Source organism: Oreochromis aureus, linkage group 3 (assembly GCF_013358895.1).
Source record: "Oreochromis aureus strain Israel breed Guangdong linkage group 3, ZZ_aureus, whole genome shotgun sequence".
NCBI lineage: Eukaryota > Metazoa > Chordata > Actinopteri > Cichliformes > Cichlidae > Oreochromis > Oreochromis aureus.
Window position 1 is genome coordinate 72,801,161 of NC_052944.1, and position 24,456 is coordinate 72,825,616.

The window sequence follows — 24,456 nt, forward strand, 5'->3', positions numbered from 1 at the left end:
CCCTAGGCAGCATCATTAGAAGACATAGCATAAATTTTCACTGCTATGCAGATGACACGCAGCTCTATCTGTCCATGAAGCCAGGTATCACAGACCAATTAGTTAAACTGCAGGAATGTCTTAAAGACATAAAGACCTGGATGGCCGCTAACTTTCTGCTTCTTAATTCAGATAAAACTGAGGTTATTGTACTCGGCCCTGAAAATCTTAGAAATATGGTATCTAAGCAGATTCTTACTCTGGATGGCATTACCTTGGCCTCCAGTAACGCTGTGAGAAACCTTGAGTCATTTTTGACCAGGACATGTCCTTCAACGCACATATTAAACAAATATGTAAGACTGCTTTCTTCCATTTGCGCAACATCTCTAAAATTAGAAATATCCTGTCGCAGAGTGATGCTGAAAACTAGTTCATGCATTTATTACTTCCAGGCTGGACTACTGTAATTCACTATTATCAGGATGTCCTAAAACTCCCTGAAAAGCCTTCAGCTAATCCAAATGCTGCAGCAAGAGTCCTGACAGGGACTAGAAAGAGAGAGCATATTTCTCCTGTTTTGGCTTCCTTCATTGGCTTCCTGTTAAATCCAGAATTGAATTCAAAATCCTGCTCCTCACATACAAGGTCTTAAATAATCAGGCCCCATCTTATCTTAATGACCTTGTAGTACCATATCACCCTATTAGAGCACTTCGCTCTTGCACTGCAGGCCTACTTGTTGTTCCTAGAGTATTTAAAAGTAGAATGGGAGGCAGAGCCTTCAGTTTTCAGGCCCCTCTTCTGTGGAACCAACTTCCAGTTTGGATTCGGGAGACAGACACTATCTCTACTTTCAAGATTAGGCTTAAAACTTTCCTCTTTGCTAAAGCATATAGTTAGGGCTGGACCAGGTGACCCTGAATCCTCCCTTAGTTATGCTGCAATAGACGAGGCTGCCGGGATTCCCATGATGCATTGAGTTTTTCCTTCCAGTCACTTTTCTCACTCACTATGTGCTAATAGACCTCTCTGCATCGAATCATATCTGTTATTAATCTCTGTCTCTCTTCCACAGCATGTCTTTCATCCTGTTTTCCTTCTTTCACCCCAACCGGTCGCAGCAGATGGCCCCGCCCCTCCCTGAGCCTGGTTCTGCCGGAGGTTTCTTCCTGTTAAAAGGGAGTTTCTCCTTCCCACTGTCGCCAAAGTGCTTGCTCATAGGGGGTCATATGATTGTTGGGTTTTTCTCTGTATTTATTATTGTGCTATCTACTGTACAATATAAAGCGCCTTGAGGCGACTTTTGTTGTGATTTGGCGCTATATAAATAAAATTGAATTGAATTGAATTGAACTGTCCAGGATGTTCTCGCCTCTGCCCCTATGAGAGCTGGGCTCCCTTTAATTTAAGTAAACACAAGTTTATTATGGAATGTAAATGCTCACCGTGATGTTCCTACTCAAGCATCAATGACGATCTTCTTACATCCTCATTTTTTATGTAAAGTCCAACATCTCCCTCTAGTGGCCATATATAAACATGTGTGAGGATGGTGTTAATGTAAAATGTGAATCATAGTGTCCCAGTCAGTCATCAGTGTGTCTCTGCACAGCTGTAATTAAAATGTGTTCAGAGGGCCTCAGTGTCTGAATGGTTCCAGTTCAGCTTCATAACAGCAGCGTCCCTGGTTTGATTCCTGTGTTTCAGCTCATATCTGCCTCTCTCACTGAGGGGGACGTCCACTACATGGACATGGATTTGTTCATCAACCAAACTACAGATCACTGAGAGCAGAGGAGATTTGATTTATGCAATGAACTAATGTCTAGGATGTTTGTGAGCATCATACACATGGATTGTAATCTCACTGGCCAAATTTAGATTATGTTAAAATAGTGCTTACATGTTTTTTATACATCCATCCTTAAGTCCTTGTATGTATCTTTGTGTCACAGTGTGAAAGATCAGAATGGTGAGTTGAGATTCTTTTTTTTTTGTTTGTTTCTAAAGTGAAATTGCAGTGTTACACTGTGCCTTTGGATATATGTTTAAATTATTTTAACTTTTAAAAAAAGAAGAAAAAGAAAACTCAGTACCCAACAACTCTATTTGAACCAATAGAAAGCTGGTGCTCAGAGGAAGAGGGCGGGCTTTACTTGGTGTCAGTGAGAGAAATGAAAAAAAGCTCAAATGAGTGAGAAGGACGATGAAGGAAACATCTGTGCTGTGTCTGCTCTGTAAGTAGAATCTCTGTGTTTGTTTGAATTTTGTACTTTGACTGTCTGCTCTCCTGATAACTGATGATGGAGGAGAAGACATGAAAACAAATCAGGCTGAATTCAAGTTCAAAACACCACGAGGACCAACTGCAGGTCTGAACTGACTCTTTATCTTTGCTCAGGAGTCGAGGAAACACAGCAGGCAGTGAAAAGATCAAATCATTCACTCATTATATCAACACAGCTGCACAGTGGACACATGACTTTACTGTGGTATTTAAAAGTAGGGGATCAATTATAAAGTATATATTCAACATATGGTCAGTAATCATAATGATCATGGTAGGGCCTGTTTTTTAGATAAAAACTGGGGCAGCGGTGCATGAAGAGTCCACTCTGTGTGAATACTTTTATGTCAGTAATTTTTCTCCAGATGAGATTGAATGTGGTGAGAATTGTTTACAAAAATTATATAATTAAAAAAAATAGACTTAACAACACAGGTGGCAGATAGTTTTAGTGGTTCGTGTCAGTATAATGCAGGCAGAGAGTGGACTCAGCAGTCAGACTGAAGACACAGCTTTATTAGGTAGGACTGATTCTTTAACACAAGACATAAGGAAGAGGAATGCAGGAGAAAATTAAAATGACTGTACACAACACGAGTGAGATCAACACAAGAAACTGAAGAAAACTGACGGCTTAATTATACACAGGATGTAAGATAAGATAAGATAAGATAACCTTTATTAGTCCCACACGTGGGAAATTTGTTTTGTCACAGCAGGAAGTGGACAGTGCAAAAGTTATGAAGCAAAAATTAGAATAAAATAAAATAAGAATAAATACAGTACACAATTGTACAGAATAGAATAAAATAAAATACTATATACAGTAGAATAAAATAGAATAGAATATACAATAAGATAAAAATAGAATACAAATGCTATATACAACTGAGTAAAAATACAACGATGCCAGAAAAGATTATTACACTTAGTGTTGTTGCACATGTGTGGATGTGTGTGTTTGATCAGCTGCAAAAGTCTTTATTGTACAGTCTGACAGCAGTGGGGAGGAAAGACCTGCGAAATCTCTCCGTCCCACACCGTGGGTGCCGCAGTCTCCCACTGAAGGAGCTGCTCAGTGCTGTCAGAGTCTCTTGCATGGGGTGGGAGATGTTGTCCAACAGGGATGACAGCTTAGCCGCCATTCTCCTGTCACTCACCACCTCCACTGGGTCCAGAGGGCATCCTAGAACAGAGCTGGCCCTTCGGATCAGCCTGTTCAGTCTCTTCCTGTCCCCAGCAGAGATGTTGCCTCCCCAGCAGACCACACCGTAAAAGATGGCTGAGGCCACCACAGAGTCATAGAAGGTCTTCAGGAGTGGGCCCTCCACTCCAAACGACCTGAGTCTCCGCAGCAGGTACAGCCTGCTCTGCCCTTTCCTGTAGAGGGCGTCTGAATTATGAGTCCAGTCCAGTTTGCTGTTCAGATGAACACCAAGGTACCTGTAGCTGTCCACAGCCTCAATGTCCATACCTTGGATGTTCAGTGGTTGCAGTGGAGGATGTTTGTGCCTGCGGAAGTCTACCACCAGCTCCTTGGTTTTACTGGCATTGATCTGGAGGTAGTTCAGCTGGCACCAGTCCACAAAGTCTTGAGTCAGTCCTCTGTACTCCTTGTCGTCCCCATCAGTGATGAGGCCGACTATTGCAGAGTCATCAGAGAACTTCTGCAGGAAGCACTGGGTGGAGTTGTGGGAGAAGTCTGCAGTGTAGATGGTGAAGAGGAACGGAGCCAGAACCATTCCCTGTGGGGCCCCCCACTGCAGACGACCCTGTCCGACACACAGCCCTGAGTCCTCACATACTGTGGTCGGTCGGTGAGGTAGTCCAAAATCCAGGTAGTGAGGTGATGGTCCACCCAGAGTTCTCCAGCTTGTCCTTCAGAACCGAGGGAAGAATAGTGTTGAAGGCACTGGAGAAATCAAAGAACATGATTCTCACAGTGCTCCCAGCGGTCTCCAGGTGAGCGAGGGAACAATGTAGGAGGTGAATGACGGCATCATCCGCTCCAATGCCAGGCTGGTAGGCAAACTGAAGTGGGTCCAGTGATGAGCTCACAAGGCGCCGAAGCTGAGCCAGGACCAACCGCTCCAGGGTCTTCATCAGGTGGGATGTCAGAGCCACCGGCCTGTAGCTGTTGAGGTCCTTGGGGCGTGAAGTCTTTGGCACTGGTACAACACAGGAGGTTTTCCAGAGCTGTGGGACTCGTCCCAGCCTCAGGCTCAGGTTGAAGAGGTGCTCCATCACCCCACACAGTTGGTCCGCGCAGGACCTGACGACCCTCGAGCTGATGCCATCTGGACCCGCTGCCTTCTTGGCTTTAATCCTCCTCAGTTCCCTCCTAACCTGGGTGGTTGAGAGAGACAGGCTGGAGCCTTGTGTTGAGTGTGTATTGGATGCTGTTGTTGGGGGTGGGGAGGAGTGAGCAGGGTGAATAGAGGAGGTGTGAAGTGTCTGAGGTGTCAGAGGTGGAACAGCAGCAGTGGGGGTGGGTAAGTCTGCAGCCGATGTTGGAGACTGCCTCATGGCTGAATCAAATCTGTTGAAGAAATGATTCAGTTCATTTGCCCACCTCACATCCCTCCCAGGCAGAGAGTTCTGATGTTTGTGGCCTGAGATGGTTCTGAGGCCTCTCCAGACTTCACCAACGTTATTTTGCTGAAGCTGGTTCTCCATCTTCTGCCTGTAGCTGTCTGGCGATACAACTGGGTGAAATGATGCACAGGTGAACAGAAGTTAACTAACTAGAGAAGAGGATAAAAACTAAACACAAAGAGAAACAAATAAGAGAGAAAGTGAAAGAACACAGAAACAGAGGCTTAAAAAAAGAGAAAAGGACACGAAACCACAAGAAGACTGAGTTAACACAGCAGATGTAAAGTATAAGAGATTATATTCAACAGTATTAATTTCTGAGTTTGTCAACTGTTTTTGTGGATTTCTTCTTTATGTTCACCTCAAATCAACCTGAGTGTCATTTCTCTTTAGTTCTGATCTCACTGCTGAGCTGCACAACACACGAAGGTCAGTAACCTTCTTCTGTCACAGTTTAAACCTGATTAATGCTCACTGATATGACCTGATTAGGCTCATGTTTCACAATGGATCTCAAATATAAAACTACTTCCTGGTCATCCCGGTATCACATTAAACGGTTTTCCATTTTAACCCTCACAGCTCGTCTGACTGTGAGTCCCAGCAGCTCTCAGTTCTTTAAAGGAGACTTTGTGTCTCTGAGCTGTGAGGAGGACGACAGCTCTGCTGGATGGACTCTGAGGAGAAACACAAGCAAAGGACAGAGGACTCAGTGTGGAAGTACATGGGGAAAACCAGCTGGTTCTTCATGCAACACCTCTTTGATGTCTCATGACAGTGGAGTTTACTGGTGTGAGTCCAGAGAGGGTCCCATCAGTAACATGGTTAACCTGACAGTCACTGGTAAGCTGAGTGTGTGGAGTTAGTGTTGATGAAGCTGTGTGTAAATGGATGAAATGCTGTAGTTTGTCTCTGTGTTGAGGTGGATCAGTGATCCTGCAGAGTCCTGTCCTCCCTGTGATGGAGGGAGATGACGTCACTCTGCTCTGTAAAACAAAGACCACTCCCTCCAACCTCCCAGCTGCTTTCTATAAAGATGGCTCCCTCATCAGGAAGCAGCCTACAGGTCACATGACCATCCAGCATGTTTCCAGGTCTGATGAAGGCCTCTACAAGTGTGACATCAGCGGTCATGGAGAGTCTCCATCCAGCTGGATCACTGTCACAGGTGACACACTCACCTGTCTGTGTTTCTGCAGCTTTCAACATTCACAATGTGACGACAACTTAATGACTGTGTTTGCTTTATTTTAGACAAACACACCACCACACCTCCACCTACATCCACACCTCCACCTACATCCGCCTCTGCTCCTGATTCCACCTCCATCACTCTTCCTCCATCACTCTCTCCTCCTGTTCTCTCTGTGTTGTCATGTGTTGGATCAGTCTGTGTTGTGGTTCTACTGGTGTTACTGGTTCTGCTGGTGAGACGATGTGTTCACAGGAAACCTGAAGGTGAGACTCAGACTTCCTGATCTTTCATGTCTGAGTTTGTTTAGTAGAATAAAGTTCACATTCGTTATGATCATTAAACAAAACAAATAAAAAAGGTTGGTTGGTTAATTAAAGAATCTAAATTGCCCATACATGTGAATGCGTGAGTGAGAATTGTTTTCTGTCTCTGTGTGTTAGCCCTGAGCCTGACTGGCCTGTCCAGGGTGTACCCTGCCTGTCACCCTAAGACAGCTGGGATAGGCTCCCCCGTGACCCTGAAAAGCATAAGCGGACGCAAATGGATGGATGAAAATTAAAAAAAAACAAACAAACCAAACAATAAAACCCAAGAATCATCTGACCTCCTGTGAGCAATTGCTTTGGTGAAAGTGGGGAGGAAAATCTCCCTTTTATCAGGAAGGAACCTCCAGCAGAAACAGGCTCAGGGAGGGGCGGGGCCATCTGCCGTGATAGGTTGGGGTGAGGGGAGGCAGACATGCTGTGGAAGAGAGGTAGAGATGTATAACGGCTAATATTTAAATACAGAGAGGAATAAAGCACATAGTGAGTGAAAAAGGTAACTGACAAAGAAACACTCATGCATCGTTGGAATCTAGCTTTTCAGCATAAGTTTGAGACAGACAGGGAAAAAAAAACTCACATATTAATTTTAATATTCACACTGAAGGATGAAATCTGGTCAAAAATAACTACAGGGCCTCTAAGTGTTCCTGAAGTTGTATAGTTTTAATGTTTTATTTGGGAATAGAATGGTGTGTATGTGTGAGTTTGGTGATGGAGTTTTTATTATGAATGAATTATGATTTTTTTTAAGACCAAGGTAATGATATCAATAATGGTATCTGGTTAGATATCACATGTCTGAGATTTATTCTGGTCGAATCTGTTTAGAGATGTAATTCACGTTATTTGGATCATTTCAGCAGATCAAGAAGAAAGTGAAGAAGACGACCTCATCACTTATGTCATCATTGAGATATCAGTTCATCAAGAACAATCTGACAAAGAAAGACGAGGTAGCATTTTTATTTTTTTCTTTATGGTGGGCTGTGGGTCATCACATGTGAGGTCAAAGGTCTGTTTTTAATATTCTTAGTAAGTATATAAATAATCTTTTCCAAAAGAAGTATTGCAAACCAATAAAAATGATTTTAAAAAAACATATTAACAGAGAGACATTACAATTTTATCTAAATGAAAATCTTCAACAAATATAGTTGATCCCCTCTCTCTGCATTTGACCCATTCACTCAGTGAAGCAGTGGGCAGCCACTAAGCAGGCGCACGGGGGGAGCAGTTTGTAGGGATGGCACCTAGCTCAGGGGTACCTCAGGGTAGCCGTTCAGTGGACTCGAACCACCAACTTACCAATAATGGGGCGACCACTCTACCTACTGAGCTGCATAGCCAGGGAACCGTCCGCCAGGGCCTCCAATCCTGGCCACTACCAAGCACACAATGTGGTGGTGAGCATGCAAAAGGGTGGACTGATGTTCCTTTTTTTGGGCTATGCGCAGCCAGGCCCAATCGACTTCTGCTCAAAGGAGTTTTTAAATTGCTCTTTATTTGATCCCTTACCCAGGACAAATTTAAATTAATTAGAGAGAAAACTCAGTTTCTGTCCATTGACTTACTCTGTCTGCAGTTTCCACCGCCATGCTTTCTAGTTTGTCTTCTTTGGCACTGATAATTGGTAGGTACGGAAGTGACCTAGGTTAGATTTGAAAATATCGGATTTCTGCTGTTCAAGCCGTCATACCATGATTGGATAGGGGTCACATAGGGTCAAAAAAGTCAGAATTGATGCACTTTGGCATTTAGTGTGAACGTAGCCTTAGAATCTAAACCCTGCTTTTTGCAGATGATGTGGTTCTGTTTGCTTAATCAGGTGAGTTTTCTCCAAGGAGTGCCTGGCCTCTTCCTTTGAGATCGTGTGAGAAGTTGAGCCATCCAGGAGAGGCTCAGAGTAGAGCCACTGCTCCTCCACATTAAAAGGATCCAGTTGCGGTGGTTCGAATATCTAAAAAGGATGCCTCTTGGGTGCGGTCTCCCTCTGCGAGTACGCCCAGGGGCAGACCCAGGACATGCTTTAGAGATAATATTACTCAGCAGTCTTTGGGAATGATTTGGTGTTTCCCTGGACAAACTGGAGGAGGTGGCCAAGCAGGGGGAGTTCTAAGTTCTCTTCTTAGGGTGCTTCTCCTGCAGATAAGCATAAATAAATGTGACAGATCAGTAATTTTCTTTAGGGACTCTTTGACTTTAACTAATGACTCAGCCTCAGGTCCAGATGTCAGGTGTGTTGTGAAAGTTCAAACATTATCAGTGTTGTAACTGAGCAGTAGGACCTTAGAGCAGCTCTGATTAGTCTGACATGTATCTGCTGTCTGGTTCTTGGTCCACATCAATTTATTGCCATATTTGCATATGGCAAATGGTAAATGGCCTGTATTTGTATAGTGTTTTACTTTGTCCCTATGGGCCCCAAAGCGCTTTACAATACATTCAGTCATTCACCCATTCACACTCACATTCACACACTGGTGATGGCAGCTACATTGCACTGACAAAGATGAGGCTGCCGGACACTGGTGCCACCGGGCCCTCTGACCACCACCAGTAGGCATGGGTGAAGTGTCTTGCCCAAGGACACAACGACCGAGACTGTCGGTTGTTGGTTGTCGGTCGATATAAAGAAAACAACTGAATTGACAAGATGTTGTTTAATATAATAAACACTTTTTACTCTTTCAAAGTTCGGCAAACTGTAAAACCAACTTCCTGTTGTTGATTACAGTTCATCCATCACACATGAACGTTCTCACCACAGTTTTTACTGGTTTGTCCAATAACAGTGATCATGTTGTGAGAATGTGTTTGCTTTGTGCTCTGTGGTGAAGAGTGTCAGTCTGCAGTGGAAGAAGATGGCAGCTTTGTGGTCGTCCACCTGCATCTTTCTCAGAAACACAGTTCTTTGTGGTCACTCAGTGTTTCACAGCAGAGGTGTTAAGACGAGAAAAAAAAAACTGTAAGAAGATGCTGCGGTTTATAAAGCAGAACATCAGTGACATGTAGCTCCTCCTGTTCATGATCCATCACAGTTCTCAGGTTACTGAACCGTGTGAAGAACAGAAAGAAAGTTTTACATGTTTTTGTAATTTCTTCACTGTATTGGACGATAAACTCCACTGAGAAGTCACACAAACAGTGTTAGAGGGGACAAATTCATCTGGTTATAAATGTGACTCTTGCAAAGGTTGGCACTGTCAGGGACTCTCGTGATGAAACATTAGAAACAGTAAAAATGTTTAGCTGTGTGTCGTTGTTGTACCTTCAATGATTTTTGTTTTCATTTTGCAGATATTTATTTTGCAGTAGTGGTCTACTCAGCAGTGAGAAGTGAAGACATCAGTTATGGACAAACAACCATCAGAACAAGCAGGCCCAGGTACAGCTGCTCTTTATCTTTAACTTTGCATAGAGACAAGCTAGCTGCTCACCCTGTTTGCATCCATCATGCTAAGATAAGCTGATCAAACCTCATCCTGGATGAAACTCAGAGCTCTTACCCAGTTGAACTGGGACTGTGTGTGATGCAGAGAGGTGGAGACTGGAGGTCTTGATTGAACTACAAAGCTTGTAATCATGTTTCCTGTTGTTTGAACTGTGTGTGTTTGTGTTCAGACTTTAAACCAGAGCCAGACGTCGTCTACTCTTCACTGAAGTAGTCCACCAGTCCAACCACTGACATCCAGCTGCTGGTCTCTAACTGGTCCCCCCAGCATCTCAGACTAGAGTAAAAAAAAAATAGATCAAACACATTTTTATATGTTTTATGTCATTTTTTGTGTATATTTTATTGGAATATTTAATATTTTTTAGGCTAAATGAGTAATGTACAAAGGGCCTATACACCAGTAAAGATTACTTAGTGATATCATAACTCAGAATGTCTTCAGAAACAAACACAATGTGGTGATAAGTATAACAAAGTTAGAAGAGATGGCGCACAAATCTGCATCTGGTTAAAAGGAAAAAACACACAAACATGAAAGAGTTTGCCAGATTTTTACTCTCTCATAGCAACATGAGAGTCGTACTAATCTATTGATTATACAAACCAGTTTCTGCTGCTGCTATTTTCAAAAACTAATAAATGTCCATTTAGGTGAGAGGGATGAGTTTAAATCTCAGTGGGTATAACACTCCTGTGACTTGGCTGGGAGCTTCTTAGGATCACCATGGATGATGTGTTTTTAACTTTCTGTGAAAAATAAAGTCTGAAATTCTGTGATACTCGAGGGGTCCTGACAGTGCTAGAGTTCTTCTACTCAGTTACTCTCGGTGCAGCCTAGATCTCGGCTGAAGTCTAGAGGTGACCAGGTGTTTGCCCTGGCTGCACCAGAGTTGTGGAATAACCTTCCGATCGTGATCCGGGCGTCCAATTCTATCCAATCTTTTAAATCACGGTTAAAAACCTATTTGTTTAATCTCGCCTTTCCTGCTTGTTAATGTTCGCACCTGACGCACTTACTCTATTTTTCTTTATACATATTTTTTTTTATGGCTTGTGCTTTTATTATGTTTTTACTTGATATGCATTTTATACTACCCCTGTGTATTAGTGGCATTGACCTGTGAGTATATTTGATAGTTTGCTGAGGCCTTATAATACTCGTGTTACTTCTCTGTCTTTTATGTTAAGCACTTTGGTATACCGCTGGTTTTTAAATGTGCTCTATAAATAAAGATTGTTGTTGTTGTTGTTGTTGCACAACAGATTTAACAAAAGGTAAATCTGGTGAAGAATCAGTCACGTGCCATATTATACCCAGTGGATTAAGCATAATTTATGATCCCACAAATGTGTCTTTTCATAATTATGTAATGTTTCACTTTTACCTCATGGTGGCAGTGTTTTCACACTGAATTAATTAATATTAATACAGATTACTGTTCACATTTTACTTCAAGATGTCAGAGTTTAATGGCTTTTTTACCTAAGAGGATTCAGAAACTAATTGTTAAATATTTGAAAGTAAAATAGTTTTTTCTGATTCCAGTGAATTGGAATAATTTATAATTAGAGGTTACAAATGATCATCACCTGGAAAGTTTAGTGTTGATTTATAGATTAATGATTTTCAAATGCAAAATCCAAATCTAATTTATTTATATAGCACATTTAAAAAGTGGAAATTTTGCCCAAAGTGCTGTACAAAAATAAAACAAGATATAAAACAAAAGATAAAACCATCCACATTAAAACACACACATGAAGGGAAAAAAGCATATCAACTCCCACCAGTCTAAATGCTACTAAAAAAGGTGTGTTTTCAAAAGAGACTTAAAAGCAAGAAGCGAAGATGCCTGTCTAATATTTAAAGGCAACGTATTCCAAAGTTTGGGAGCCACAATTGAAAAAGCTCGTTCTCCTCTAAGTTTCAACCAGTTTTGGGGACTGAAAGCAGCAGGTCGGCTGATCTAAGATCCTTTAAACCTTTAGATCAGTGTTCCAAGAATACTGTGGTTGGTCAACAGCATCAAACGCTGCACTAAGATCTAAAAGCACAAGAATTGCGGATCTTCTGCAATCATTTGCTAGAATTATGTAATTAAAAGCCCATAAAAGTGTTGTTTTAGTGGAGTGTTGATGTTTATAACAAGACTGAAAACCCACCATTAGTATCCAATAGCTTTGAAAGGAATGTGAGTTTTGAGGCTAAAATTTGAGCAAACCGAGACAGGGGTCAAGGTCAGTTTAAAGAGTGTGTCCCTGCTGATGTGTAGGGCTTTCTACAGACTGTACAAGGTTAAAAGATTGAATAAGATTTAAAAACTCCTGATCAAACGGTCCATCAGGGCAACAGACATGAATATTAAAATAACCAACTATTAAAATCCAATCACACTTAGTCACAATTTCAGCCAAAAACATGAAAAGTAATTTATAAAATCTTTGTTAAACTTAGGCAGATGATGGATTACTGCACACAACCAGTTGAGAGCCTCCCAGTTCAAATATGAGAAGTTCAAAGCTGGAGGGGGAAACTAGTACATGGAGTTGTTTGCAGTGAAAGTTATTTTAAAAACAGTCAATATTCCTCCTCCTCTACCTGATATCCTTGGAGCATTAAGAAATGAGCAGTCAGAGGGCAACAGTTCAGAAATAATGCTCGAATCACCAACTGAACGTTTTATTTGCTAAAGACCATTTTAGAGCATTTATTAAAGCCTTCCTCATTGGAGCTGAAGCCTGGGTAGAAGTTGTCTGTAAAGCCCAGGTTAATGGGCACAAATTCAAAAAGCATATTCCATGACTCCCAAGACGCAAAAAAACAGCAGCGAGCAGGCTCACCTCCACCCAACCCCATCACAAGAACCAGACAAGAGGCAACAGGATCCAGGAGACGCCCTGGGATGCAATGGAACAGAGAATAACCAACTGGAGCAGCCGCTGAAGAAACACTAAGGCAAGTTTTAATCTTCACCAGCCGACCAGCACGTGTACGGCGTTAATGACGGTGTGTCGGGGCAGGTGGAAGCGCTCCACGTAGCAAGTAAGAACATCAGTGAGGGGTGGTGGATACCCTGTTCTTAACTCTTTCTGATTAGAGCTTTCAAAACTTATGGCAAAAAACTGAAGATCCAAAAGTTTTGGGGCATTCATACACCAGTTGAGAGTTGATTTGGTGGCAAGAACTGTCAGAAACAAAACAAACAATAACACAATTAACAGAAGCAGATGGCAAGCCACACACACCGGTGCCATCTTGATTTTTTTTTCTGTATTTTAATATTTTTTGCTATTTAGTTCAACAATTTCCCCCGTGATCCACCAGGGGGAGCAGCTCATCATTTCCACAGTCTTGACTAGAGATCAAATGAATGCAGCACTAATCTACACAATCACAACAACAGCTGTTCTGTTTCAAAACGTTTTGAACTGTGTGGTTTTATCGCTTTCAGGCAGCTGAGCTAAGCATCTTGTTAACAGCTGACCAGCTCTGTTTGCTCCACTGACACATGAGGTCACGTCACTGTCACATGTTTCATGAACACAGAATAAAAATGGAGAAGGAAAAAAGCTTTGTGTGTTTTCATTTTGCTGTACAAACCAACAGCTCATGTGAAACAAAACACACATCTGTACAATAAACAAACACTCACTGCTGAACCAATTCGACCAGGATACTGACACACACACACACCTTTTCCACCAACACAAAGCTGCTGAGAATTTGATAAATAATCAGGATATTATTTAAATAATAATCAATAGTAATAATAAATAATTGGAAAATTCCATCGGCCTTTTTGTTTTACTTTATTCTGAAACTTGTTCTGAGCCACATTTCCCACACGGTCATATGAGCCTTCAAAGTATCCCAGAATGCACTGGTTTACCCTGGACTTGTTTCTGTTCCTCACAGATGGTTCAGTTTATTAAAACTTTGATAAAAACTTTGTCTCTAGATTGTGACAGTTGTAGTGGGTGCTGTAAAAAATATTAATTTGGTTTGAGCTTTTCATAGAACTTAAATGTTTTTTGTTGTTTAGTTTTTTTTTAGTCATTTAAATTTCATAACTTATGAAGTTCTGAGGGAACAAATCGTAAACGGTAAATGGTTCTTATATAGTGCTTTGTACTCGGAGTAGAGTCATGAATGATGTCCATGACACAGACGACACCAGAAACAACTGTGGTGGTTTTAAACAGAGTAAGTGTTTTATTTACATTTTCCATTCATGTTGTCTGAGTATGTGATCAGACCTGCTGGATTTATGATCAATGTTTTTTTTTGTTTGTTTGTTTTTTTCAAATGAAAAAATACATTCACTCAAGACAGTGAATGTATTTTGAACAGTCACTCTCTTGGGGTTTGTTTTTTTTCCTATTGCATGTGAAGGATTAAGAAAAGAGCCTGTTGTTTTTGTAAATAACCGTATTATACAGGACATTGTACATGATGTTTAGGTACATGTGACATTTGAATTTTATTCATTAGAATAAGTTGATCTCAATTCACATACACTACACAGACAGGATGTTGTTTCTACACATCTACCTGTTTCACTGAGACAAGTTCACTTCCTGTTACTTTGTAAATTTATTTGTTTGTAAAGCTGGAGAAGACAGGACTGTGGTTTCTAAAATGTTGCTATGGTCTTCAGTGGATTAACAGATTGGATACCAAAGGTAGGCAGAGTTCTCCAGAACAGCTGTGGTTTTATGGAGGTGACAGCTAATAATTTATTATGACGCACTTATATGTAGTTACCTAAACTTCTTCTTTCATCAACACTTACGGGAAAGTCAACTTTAAATCTTGAATTTAATCTTAGTCAGATTGAAACTCTGTTTCTGTTTTCACTGAAAATACCAACAGACTCAGACATTTAGAAGACAGCAGATTATCACAACTAGATAACAGAGGAGCGTCTGCTTTACTCTGATCAGTTTCTCTGTTTGTCGATGTTTTTGTGTTTGTGTCTGCAGGCAAGATTTAACTGTTAAGAGTAGGAAGGTTTTATTCATGCCAGGTCCACAGAGGAATAAAATCCATTTTTAGAATCTTTCTAGCTATTAACATACATTTACCTTCATTATAAAATAGTAATCATTTAAAACATATACATGAAATATAGACTTCACCTGCATATAGTCTTTGTGCTCTGGGTCAAAGTAAAGGTGGAATTACACATTATTACTCTGCTGCTTACAAAAGAACTTACCTTTTGAGATATCTTTGGTATTTATTTATTTATTTTAATACGTCTCCCTGGTCATGAATTTAAACATCCACCAGGAGGTGCTGCAGCACCCTCAGCGTACCTGCTTCCCACAGTCTTAAAATGTGTCCCTATTTTATTTCCACAGACTGATTAAAAAGAAATGGCCCAAAATAATTTACTGACAAGAGGAAGGCCATAAAATATTTTCTATCTGATCTTCACTCACTGTCAGCTCAGAGAAAGGAAGTTAATATTTACTCAATTATCTTTGTTACATTTTAACTTCTCTTCAAATTTCATCAAATTTTCCCTGCTGGATTTTAAATGATCATGTTGACATATTTCTGTCTATGTTCTTACCTCAGAGGATGAAAAATAAACTGAAAAATAATCAAACTTTTACCTTTAAGGAAGCTGGAGGTTTAGTTTCTGTTTGTCGTCTTTAGCAAACTTTCTCAGATGATCGTTTCAAAGTATTTGCTGAACATTTAATTCATTAGAAGTAAACAATAAGAAACTTGTCAAGTATTTAGTTTACCATCAAAACAAACACTAAACGGAAGAAAAATCAAAGTAGAGTAAAATTAAACTTCAGTGAATTTTGAAATATTTAGATCTGTTATACAAGCAGAAATAACCACAGGTGTGTCAGCTTTGACCTGTAAAATGATTTTACATCCAAAAGAGACGACGAGTACAAAACAACAGAAAGAAAAATAATGGAGCTTGTGATGGACTGGTCAGTGAAAGAGAGTTAGGCACAGGTTAAAGTCCAAAGAAATGACTTTTTATTTAACCCAAAAAACATAATTGGTTAAATCATGCAAAAAGAATCAAAATCTTGGGCCCATAAAAGAGGCCAAAATAACAGAACTCTACTCAAAGGTGACAACACTACTGATAACTCAAACAAACTGACCTAACTTAACGAGACAAAGGGGAAACTTAAATAGTTGCTGATCAGCCCACAAAAATACAAAGGGGTAAAACAAACAAAACCTAATTGAAACTAACATAATAAACTCCAATTCCCCCCCCATGGTCCCGAGTTATGGAATGAACCAGTTAGCAGTCTTCCATCAAAGCTCGCTCCGCCCCTTTTCCACCTCTTGGCTCCTCAATCAAGACACTGGAGCAGCTGCAACTAAGGTAACTCAGAAAACAAAAGATTAATCATACATAACAGTGTAAACTAAAATGTGCGCACTTATTTTAGAATGCAGTGTTATGTGGATATGTGAATTAATTCTAAACCAAACCCAGTTATTTATTGTCCTGTAAATTAATTCCTATATTTAAAGAAAGAAAAATGTGAATGCAATGTTACTTATAAGCCTCTACACTAACATGCTGGGTATTACCACTGTGTGGCTGTAAGTGCAGCCATCACAGAGCTCCAAGTTCAAATAGAGCTGATGAATGTGCTGAACACCAAAGAGGAAATCTGATATGATTCACACACAAACACGTGATTCTACTGCTGAACCAGTCTGACCAGGATACTGACACACAGCTATTTACCATCAACACAGTGGTGCTGAGGAGCTGATCAATAATTTAATCATTGAATAAATGACCTTAATTTATTGGTTTTACACATGTTGCATTTAAAAAGAATATTTAAGGTTTGTACAATCTTTTTTTTTAAACACGCTGTGTGTGAGTTTCACTTTAGTAAATGTATTTAGTTACTGCAATAATCAGTTTGAATTTTTCTTTTAAATGAACAGTTTATGCTGGATCTCTGTGTAATATTGAAATAATTATAATAATAATAATAAGAATACATAAACCTTGTTAGTTTGAACTAATGATCCTAATATTCAATAACAGGATGTTTTTATCGTATTTGATTCTACTGGGCTCTAACAGACGGGCAGGTGGAGCTAACACAGCTTTGTTCGCTCTAACAGAAGCTTTAGCTGCACTGAAGTGAAATCAGACCATGAGCACAAAACAAGAAGAGGACAGGAAATAAAAGGTGTTCTTAGAATGAAAGCAGATAGAAACAGTAACAGATGCATCTGTTGTTTGTCAGTAAATGTGAGCGACACTCTGACAGGCTGTAACTTGTACTGGACAGTCTCCTGTCCCACATGGTGATACGCTGAATTATCAGAGCACAGATCAAACATCCAGGGCACCTCTGCTTGTTCCTGTTCTCTACATCACAGACATGAACCTGCTGAAGTTTACTCACATTATTATACATCATACTGATCCTCACACACTGAACAGAAACCACATTCTGTCTTCAGACTGTGACAGGTGGAGTGGGTTTCCAGCCTCCACCCATGTGTACTTCAAGGACCTGAAAATATTTATTGTATTTCAGGGTTTCATTAAGTTATTTGACAGAAAGATCAGCTGACTGTGAGGGCTCAGAGTCAGCTGTGACTTTGTTTTTGTTTGTCAAATATGTGAGCTCACAGCTGATAGGTGGAGGAATGTGGTTGCTAAGGTGACACTGTGGGTGCTGATGTCACAGATCTGAGGTGTGTCTGTTTAAAAACAGCTGACAAGGAAACAGCTCAGTTTGTTCTCTGGATGTTTAGTACAGAGGTTCATTTTTATTTATTTTCTTTTCTCTCTTTTTTTTTAACCTTTTTTGCTCTTTACATTGTTTTATTATTTATTTATTTATTTTCCATCATCATGATCAGAAAAGACTTTGAGGATTTCACAGATTCCTTCAGAAGGACAGTAAGTGCTTTAAAATTATATATTTGAGTATTTTGGACAAAGTTCTCTGTGGTTTTATGGAGGCTACAGCTAAATGCTGCCTCCTCCATAGTAAAATATACATTTTTATACAGTGACGTCATGTGGAGATTATTCAAGAACTGAACCTGTTAAACACTCAGACCTGCTTTAGATTTCACTGCTTTGGTAATGACGAACTTACTTATGGTCACCCTACAAAATGATGCAAGTGTGGAGTATGAATGAGTGAAAATTAAATGTTTCAGCTTTATTTAAAACTCAAATTTAACATACTGTAGTCATTTTTAAACTTTTTTTTATTACTAAGGTTCTTTTATTCACTGAAAAAATCAACAGACTCAGACTTTTAAAACAATCTAAGAGTCAGATCAGCAGAAACAAAAACACGGAAATGTCTGCTGTAACTGCGTCGCTCTGCTCGACTTTGCTGATTGTCGGTGTCTTCGTGTTTGTCTCTGCAGGTGAGGTTTATAAACCAAAGAGTGTTTCTCTGTGAGATAAAGAGGAATAAACATCAGTCTGGTTTACATGTTACTTCCCAAACATTTAGTTTCATATTTAATCAGTTTGTTTGTTTGTGTGTAAATGTCATCAGGTTGGGAAAAGTCACGTGAATATGATCGCTTGGTCAGCGGCGTAGTTTCCTGCACAGAGACAAAGAAGTGTAATGTGTGTGTCAGTGTGATGTGTTGTAGTTTAAGGAGTCAGTATACAGCCAGAGGCAGATCTACAGAGGTGGCATTGAGTGGCATGTGCCACCCTACAATGATCTCTTGCCGCCTCTAGTGCCACAGTAGTTTTATATATGACATTGTTGTATATCAAGAGATTATTTTAGGGTGGCACATGCGACTCTATGCCACCTCTGTAGATTTGCCCTTGAGTTTTAAACGGTTGTACAAAAAAGTCAGAATCCTTGTTCACATTTTAAGGCATATTACACAATGTTCAAGCTGCATGTGTAAAGAAATGCCTTTGATTTTGCCACCCTAAGAGCATTTAATTACATCCAGCCCACTTATCCAGTTCACTTATTATCAACACGTTTCACTGTATAAATATTTATATAACACACATCCCTCCATTGATCTCATTTATTTTATATAATGCTTCAAGCAGTGAGTGTACTCCTCAATCTGATTGGCTGTTGCCTAAGTGAACAGTTGTACTTTGACCTTTAACCTCTGTGCTCTGTGTTGTTTTCACTTTCAGACCAGAAAATAATCACTGCTAAGCCTGGACAGAAGAGTGTCACTCTTCCACTATTAACACTGAATTTAAATTCTATCACTGTATCCATTTCATAGTGTTACCCCCCACCTACAACCTGGATTTATTTCTTGTTATCAATAGAAACCTTCATATTATTGTGCCAGAGAACTATTAACCAATAAAATATATAAAAAAAACTGGTGCATAGGTTGCAGTCTGCACTTTCAACACAAGCTGAAATGTTGTTACACTGTCAGCTTAAATTTCTCATGTGATTAGGAGGTGTGGCCTGTCCTTGACCCCAAAACTACAAAACTGCAGTGGCACTATGGCACATGCCACTCCATGCCACCTCTGTAGATCCGCTCCTGAGTTTGCATTGGCATTGGTTACATTTTAAGGCATATTACACATTGTAAAAGCTGCATGTGTAAAGAAATGGTTTTGATTTTGCCACCATTTTGCCAGCATTTCATTACATCCAGCCCTGTATACTGTATATTGTTCAGTGTATACAAACAGCTGTAGCTCCATAAAGGCAGCATGCAGAGACTCACAGTGTCTTATAATGAGAGGCTGCTTTCACCTATTATCAGCACATACGTCAGTTATGACGCGCTTATTTATGATCGTCCTACAGTCCAACCTACCAAACGTCACTCTAACGCGACTTCCTTAAGAGATATCGAAAGTGTGGTGTTTGAAAGAGTGGCTGAAAATCAATTGTCTCAGCTTTATTTAAACCTCAAATTTAACCTCTTGTAGTCAAGTTTTAAACTCAGGTTAACTGAAAATATCAACAGACTAAACTTTTATAATAATCTAAGAGTTAGATCAGCAGAACCAAAAACATGGAAATGTCTGCTGTAACTGCGTCGCTCTGCTCGATCTCGCTGATTGTCCGTTTCGTCGTGTTTGTCTCTGCAGGTGAGGTTTATAAACCAAACGGTGTTTCCCTCTGAGATAAAGAGGAATAAACATCAGTCTGGTTTACATGTTACTTCCCAAACAATTAGTTTCATATTTAATCAGTTTGTCTGTTTGTGACGGCATCACGAGGTCTGGTGGTGTCTGTGGATTTACCTGCTTGGTCAGCAGTGCAGTTCCCAGCACAGAGACAAAGAAGTAAATGTGTGTGTCAGTGTGATGTGTTGTAGTTTCAGGAGTCAGTATAAGAGCGGATCTACAGAGGTGGCATGGAGTGGCATGTGCCAACCTAAAAGGATTTCTTTCCACTCCTAGTGCCACTGTAGATTTGTAGATGACAACACTATGCAATATATTCCTTTACAGTTTCTATTCAATGTTTGAAATGGTTGTTAGAAGTATTGTCTACATTTTAAGGCACATTACACAATGTAAAAGCTGCATGTGTAAAGAAATGGCTTTGAATTTGCCACCCTAAGAACATTTTATTACATCCAGCCCTGTATACAGATACAAAGCTTTTTGTTCAGTGTATACAAACAGCTGTAGCTCCATAAAGGCAGCATGCAGAGACTCACAGTGTCTTATAATGAGAGGCTGCTTTCTCTCACACATTATGTTCACTTATTATCAGCACATGTTTCACTGTATAAATGTTTATATAACACACATCCCTCCATTGATCTTATTTAATTTATAAAATGCTACAGGTAGTGAGTGTTTGTACTCCTCAGTCTGATTGGCTGCTGCCAGGTTGGTGGTTTGATCCCTGCCTCCCCTAGTTTGCATGTCAAATATCCTTGGGCAAGATACTAACCCTGACTTGCTCTCCGATGCATCCATCAGAGTATGAATGCATATGAATGATAGTTAGAAAGCACTCGACGTATAGATAATAGTGCTTGTGTGAATGGGTGAATACTGTGTTGTATAGAGCGCTTTGAGTACTCAACCAGTCCATTTACCAAAGTGAACAGTTGTACTTTGAGGTTTAACCTCTCTGCTCTGTGTTGTTTTCTCTTTCAGGCCAGGAAATCATCACAGCTGCGCCTGGAGAGAACGCTACTCTGCCATGTCGAGCTCCAAACAGCAGCAGCAGCATTTCAATTGTAGAGTGGACCAGAGCTGACCTGCGAGATGAATATGTGCTTTTGTATCGGGACGAGCGGTTCGATCCAGAAAACCAGCATCTATCTTTTAGGGACCGGGTGGATCTGCAGGACAGACAGATGAAGGATGGAGACGTGTCTTTGATTCTGAAGGATGTGATGATTAATGATAATGGAACATACGAGTGTCAGGTCTTCATGAGAGGAACAAACATGAGGAAGAGAGCTAATCTAGTTAATGACCCCATCAGCATCATCACACTGAGAGTTGTTCCTCCAGGTGAGTGAGTAGAGTTGAGTGTGTGTGATCAGAGTTGAAGCTGCTTCCTGGTGTTACGGACCTAGCAGGAAACTACTCTTGTGTGGGTGTGGTGTTCTCTCTCTGCCTCCTCCTCTTTTGCTCCACCCCTCTGTCTCTCTCTCAGGCTTCTCTCTCCCCAGGACACAGCTGCTGTTCATTTACCACCTGGGCTCAGTCAGCGATCACCTCTCTGAGGTCATATAAGCTGGGGATGAGCTGGATGTGGGAGGGTTAATCTTCCAAGTATTTTGAGTTATATGCCATACTGTTGGCTCTAGAGCGGGTTGAAGACAGCAGAATTTCAAAAGTACTAATATTTAGTGATTCATTATCAGCATTATTAACTATTGAACAAGGAAACACAAATACCCATCAGCAAATTTTGTATGACGTTCTTTTTGCTCATCATAGACTGTCTGATCAAAACAAACATGTAGTAATAATGTGGACTCCGGCTCATGTGGGTATTTTGGGTAATGAAAGAGCAGATAGGTTGGCCAAAGCAGCTGTTAAAAAGTAGGTATAGATGTACAGATATAATTGTCAAAATATGAGGGGAAAAGTATAGTTTGGACAGAAAGTAAGAATTTCTGGCAAATTGCATGGGATAATGACACAAAAGGGAGACATTTATATAGGGTGCAAAACACAATAGAAGCTAAGAGGAGTGGCGGATTAAAGAGACAGGAGGAGGTTATTATCAGTAGAATACAAACAGGTCATTGCTTTCTTAATGGTATTCTTTTTAATATAGGGAAACATCCGACTGGGTTGTGTGATGGGTGCAATGCTATGGAGACGGTTGAGCTCCTTAGTTGTAGTAAGTATGCAACTCACAGGAGGGTGATGAGGGGTGAAATGAGTGGTGGAAGGGAACTTACGTTTGAACAAGTGGTTAATAAGTAAAGTCATGGTGAAGGGAAAGTGGTGGTTTTCGTTTTTTTGAGAAATACTGGTCTCATCAAGAGGATCTGAGGACTCGGAAGTGAAGTAAGAATCAAAGCCAGGAAATGGCATTAATGCAACATCTTTGGATGCAAGATGCCGTTAAACATGAAAGAAGAAGAAGATGTGGTAGGGTGGTTTTCTCTGGTGTTCACATATGTGTGTCGAAGGTGTCGAAAGATGTCCTGTTATGTGATTGTCCTGCCTGTGGTGTGGAGTTGTTGAGCAGTGGGGAGTGTAGCTGCTGGTGGGCTTGTGGGCCCCTGGAAGTGTCTCTTCTTGGTGTTGAGTTTTTTGTTAGGTTGTTGAGTTTTTTGTTGTTGCAACCTTTTTCTTTTTCTAGTGTTATTGGAAAAACGGCGTTGCCGGCTCTTCATGTTAAGATTATCTATGATAAAAACTATTTTATTTACTAAGCACCTCTGTCTGTTCTCTTTTCATTCTGTTCTGGACCCATTTGTTACCAGTCCCACACTCACACCCCTAGACCGTCATCGTGGGGACGTAACACCTGGTTGTTGATGTTTGTTTCTAAAGATGTTGTTGATGAGACTTTGTAGAAAGCAGCTGGTCTGAGTGATGTGATCAGAGTGCAGTAGATAATGTCTGACAGCAGTTTGAAGAGGAAATGGATTCTGTTCTGTTCTTCACTCATCACCTACCTGACAGCTGACACCTCACACCTGTTTCTCACCTGCAGGTCGACCAGGAGGAGACACAGAGGATGGAGGGAAGGAGGATGGAGGGAAGGAGGATGAAGGGAAGGAGGATGCATCTGTTGGACTGATCGTTGGTCTGTCAGTTTCTGCTGTGCTTCTTCTTGTTGCTGTTGTTGGATTTTTGATCTACAGAAAACATAAACAACAACAGAGTCAGGATTCATACCAGCCTCCTGTTACACTTCAGCCTGTTGAAATGTCTCAGAGCTTCTTTCATGGTGATGCTGAATAAGAGAAGTCTATATTACTAATCAAAGAAGCAGGAGTAAGTCTGACTGAAGAAACCTGAACACTAGAGTCCAAGCAGAAAACCAGAAGAGTTCATTCCAAAGAGATTTCACAGCAGAGACAATGTTTGAATAAAAAGCTAACTGTCCTGCAAGTAAGAAGGAATAAAAATAAATAAAAATTATTAAAAGTTGCAGGTTAAAAATAAATGAATTTTATTCTCCAGCACCTGTGTCGGAGTCCCAAGAAATTAGACCTAAAGTGATCCAGGAACGATCAAAGACATTTTAATCTGCACACTGAGAAGTTGGCAGAAGATACTACATGTTGGAAAAAGTGTTAAAGTCTACACCTTTACTGTTTTTTTAAAATGTTTTTTTATTTACTTTTTTAAATTTACTTCCAACACTGAGCATTTGTCACTTCTGATGTATTGAACAATTGTAAATTATTAGTAATCGCTTTGATGATGTGTGTTAAATGTTTCAAACACACAGGTTTTCATCATTTGATTGCATGTTTGGTCTGAGGCAGCTAAATTAGTTTGTAGAGAAAATGAATGTCAGATTTGTGTTTGTGGTTAGCCGCTCATATCAGCTCAACATTTTATACTCTTTACATTTCTGTGGACAGACATGAGTTCATATTTTCAAAGAATAATTAAGACATCTTAAAATACATACATTTTTTTTTTTTATTTCAGTTGACGTCAGGAATTGTTTGTAATCATCATTTTTGTTCTTTCAGGTTTGAACCAAATGAACTGATCCTCATGTGCAGATCAACTGTTACATAATTACAGACACTAACTGATCAGTAATCAGTCCGATGGTGTTAATTTGGCAACTATAACTGAATGGATGTTCTGACAGTGTCATGAAACCAAAGATAGAAATGTAACAGTCAGATGTTTCCTCTGATCTGTGGAGATTTATTGAACTTTTCATCCCATGAACACTTGTGTTGTTTGTGTTCTGGTTGTTACTGCAGTGGAAATATTTCAAGAGCTAATAAATTTTTTACATAAATAGTAGTTTATAGTTGTTTTGAGTCTATTCATGTGTTTTCTGTGAATGTTTGTGTTTTTAATATCTCTTCTTCTTCTCCCTGTTGACTTAATTGATGCAGAGTTTATCTCAGCTGGAGTCCAAATAGATCATAGAAATCATTCAAGAATATCACTCAAATAACCCTGAGGTTGTTTATTTTGTCATCACTCTGACGTCCCATCAG

The 24,456-nt window shown here is 40.1% G+C and overlaps 1 protein-coding gene and 1 long non-coding RNA gene across 4 annotated transcripts; both read left to right on the forward strand.

Moving 5' to 3' along the window:
* Positions 1-6,182: 6,182 nt before the first annotated feature.
* On the forward strand, positions 6,183-9,770 carry LOC120437543. Its single transcript, XR_005611216.1, has 3 exons — positions 6,183-6,322; positions 7,249-7,338; positions 9,683-9,770. It is a non-coding gene; the product is annotated as an uncharacterized LOC120437543 (long non-coding RNA).
* A 4,054-nt stretch (positions 9,771-13,824) lies between these two features.
* LOC120437522 (programmed cell death 1 ligand 1-like) lies at positions 13,825-24,256 on the forward strand. Of its 3 annotated transcripts, none has more exons than XM_039608093.1 (3): positions 13,825-14,043; positions 20,948-21,310; positions 22,977-24,256. In XM_039608093.1, exons 1-3 carry the CDS (start codon positions 13,986-13,988, stop codon positions 23,225-23,227), a joined length of 672 nt encoding a protein of 223 aa, XP_039464027.1. In that variant the 5' UTR covers positions 13,825-13,985; the 3' UTR covers positions 23,228-24,256. The 3 variants fall into 3 exon arrangements, 2 of the variants coding, with proteins under 2 accessions (XP_039464027.1, XP_039464026.1); XR_005611202.1 differs by lacking the exon at positions 13,825-14,043 and adding an exon at positions 17,627-17,761; XM_039608092.1 differs by lacking the exon at positions 13,825-14,043 and adding an exon at positions 19,666-19,921.
* Positions 24,257-24,456: the final 200 nt, after the last annotated feature.

Bases quoted from the DNA above. Each gene is read 5' to 3' on its own strand.
- LOC120437522 (XM_039608092.1), top strand. From the start codon at position 19,846: ATGGAAATGTCTGCTGTAACTGCGTCGCTCTGCTCGATCTCGCTGATT. The intron at 19,922-20,947 runs GTGAGGTTTATA...TTTCTCTTTCAG, and splicing joins CGTCGTGTTTGTCTCTGCAG to GCCAGGAAATCATCACAGCT. The intron at 21,311-22,976 runs GTGAGTGAGTAG...TCTCACCTGCAG, and splicing joins ACTGAGAGTTGTTCCTCCAG to GTCGACCAGGAGGAGACACA.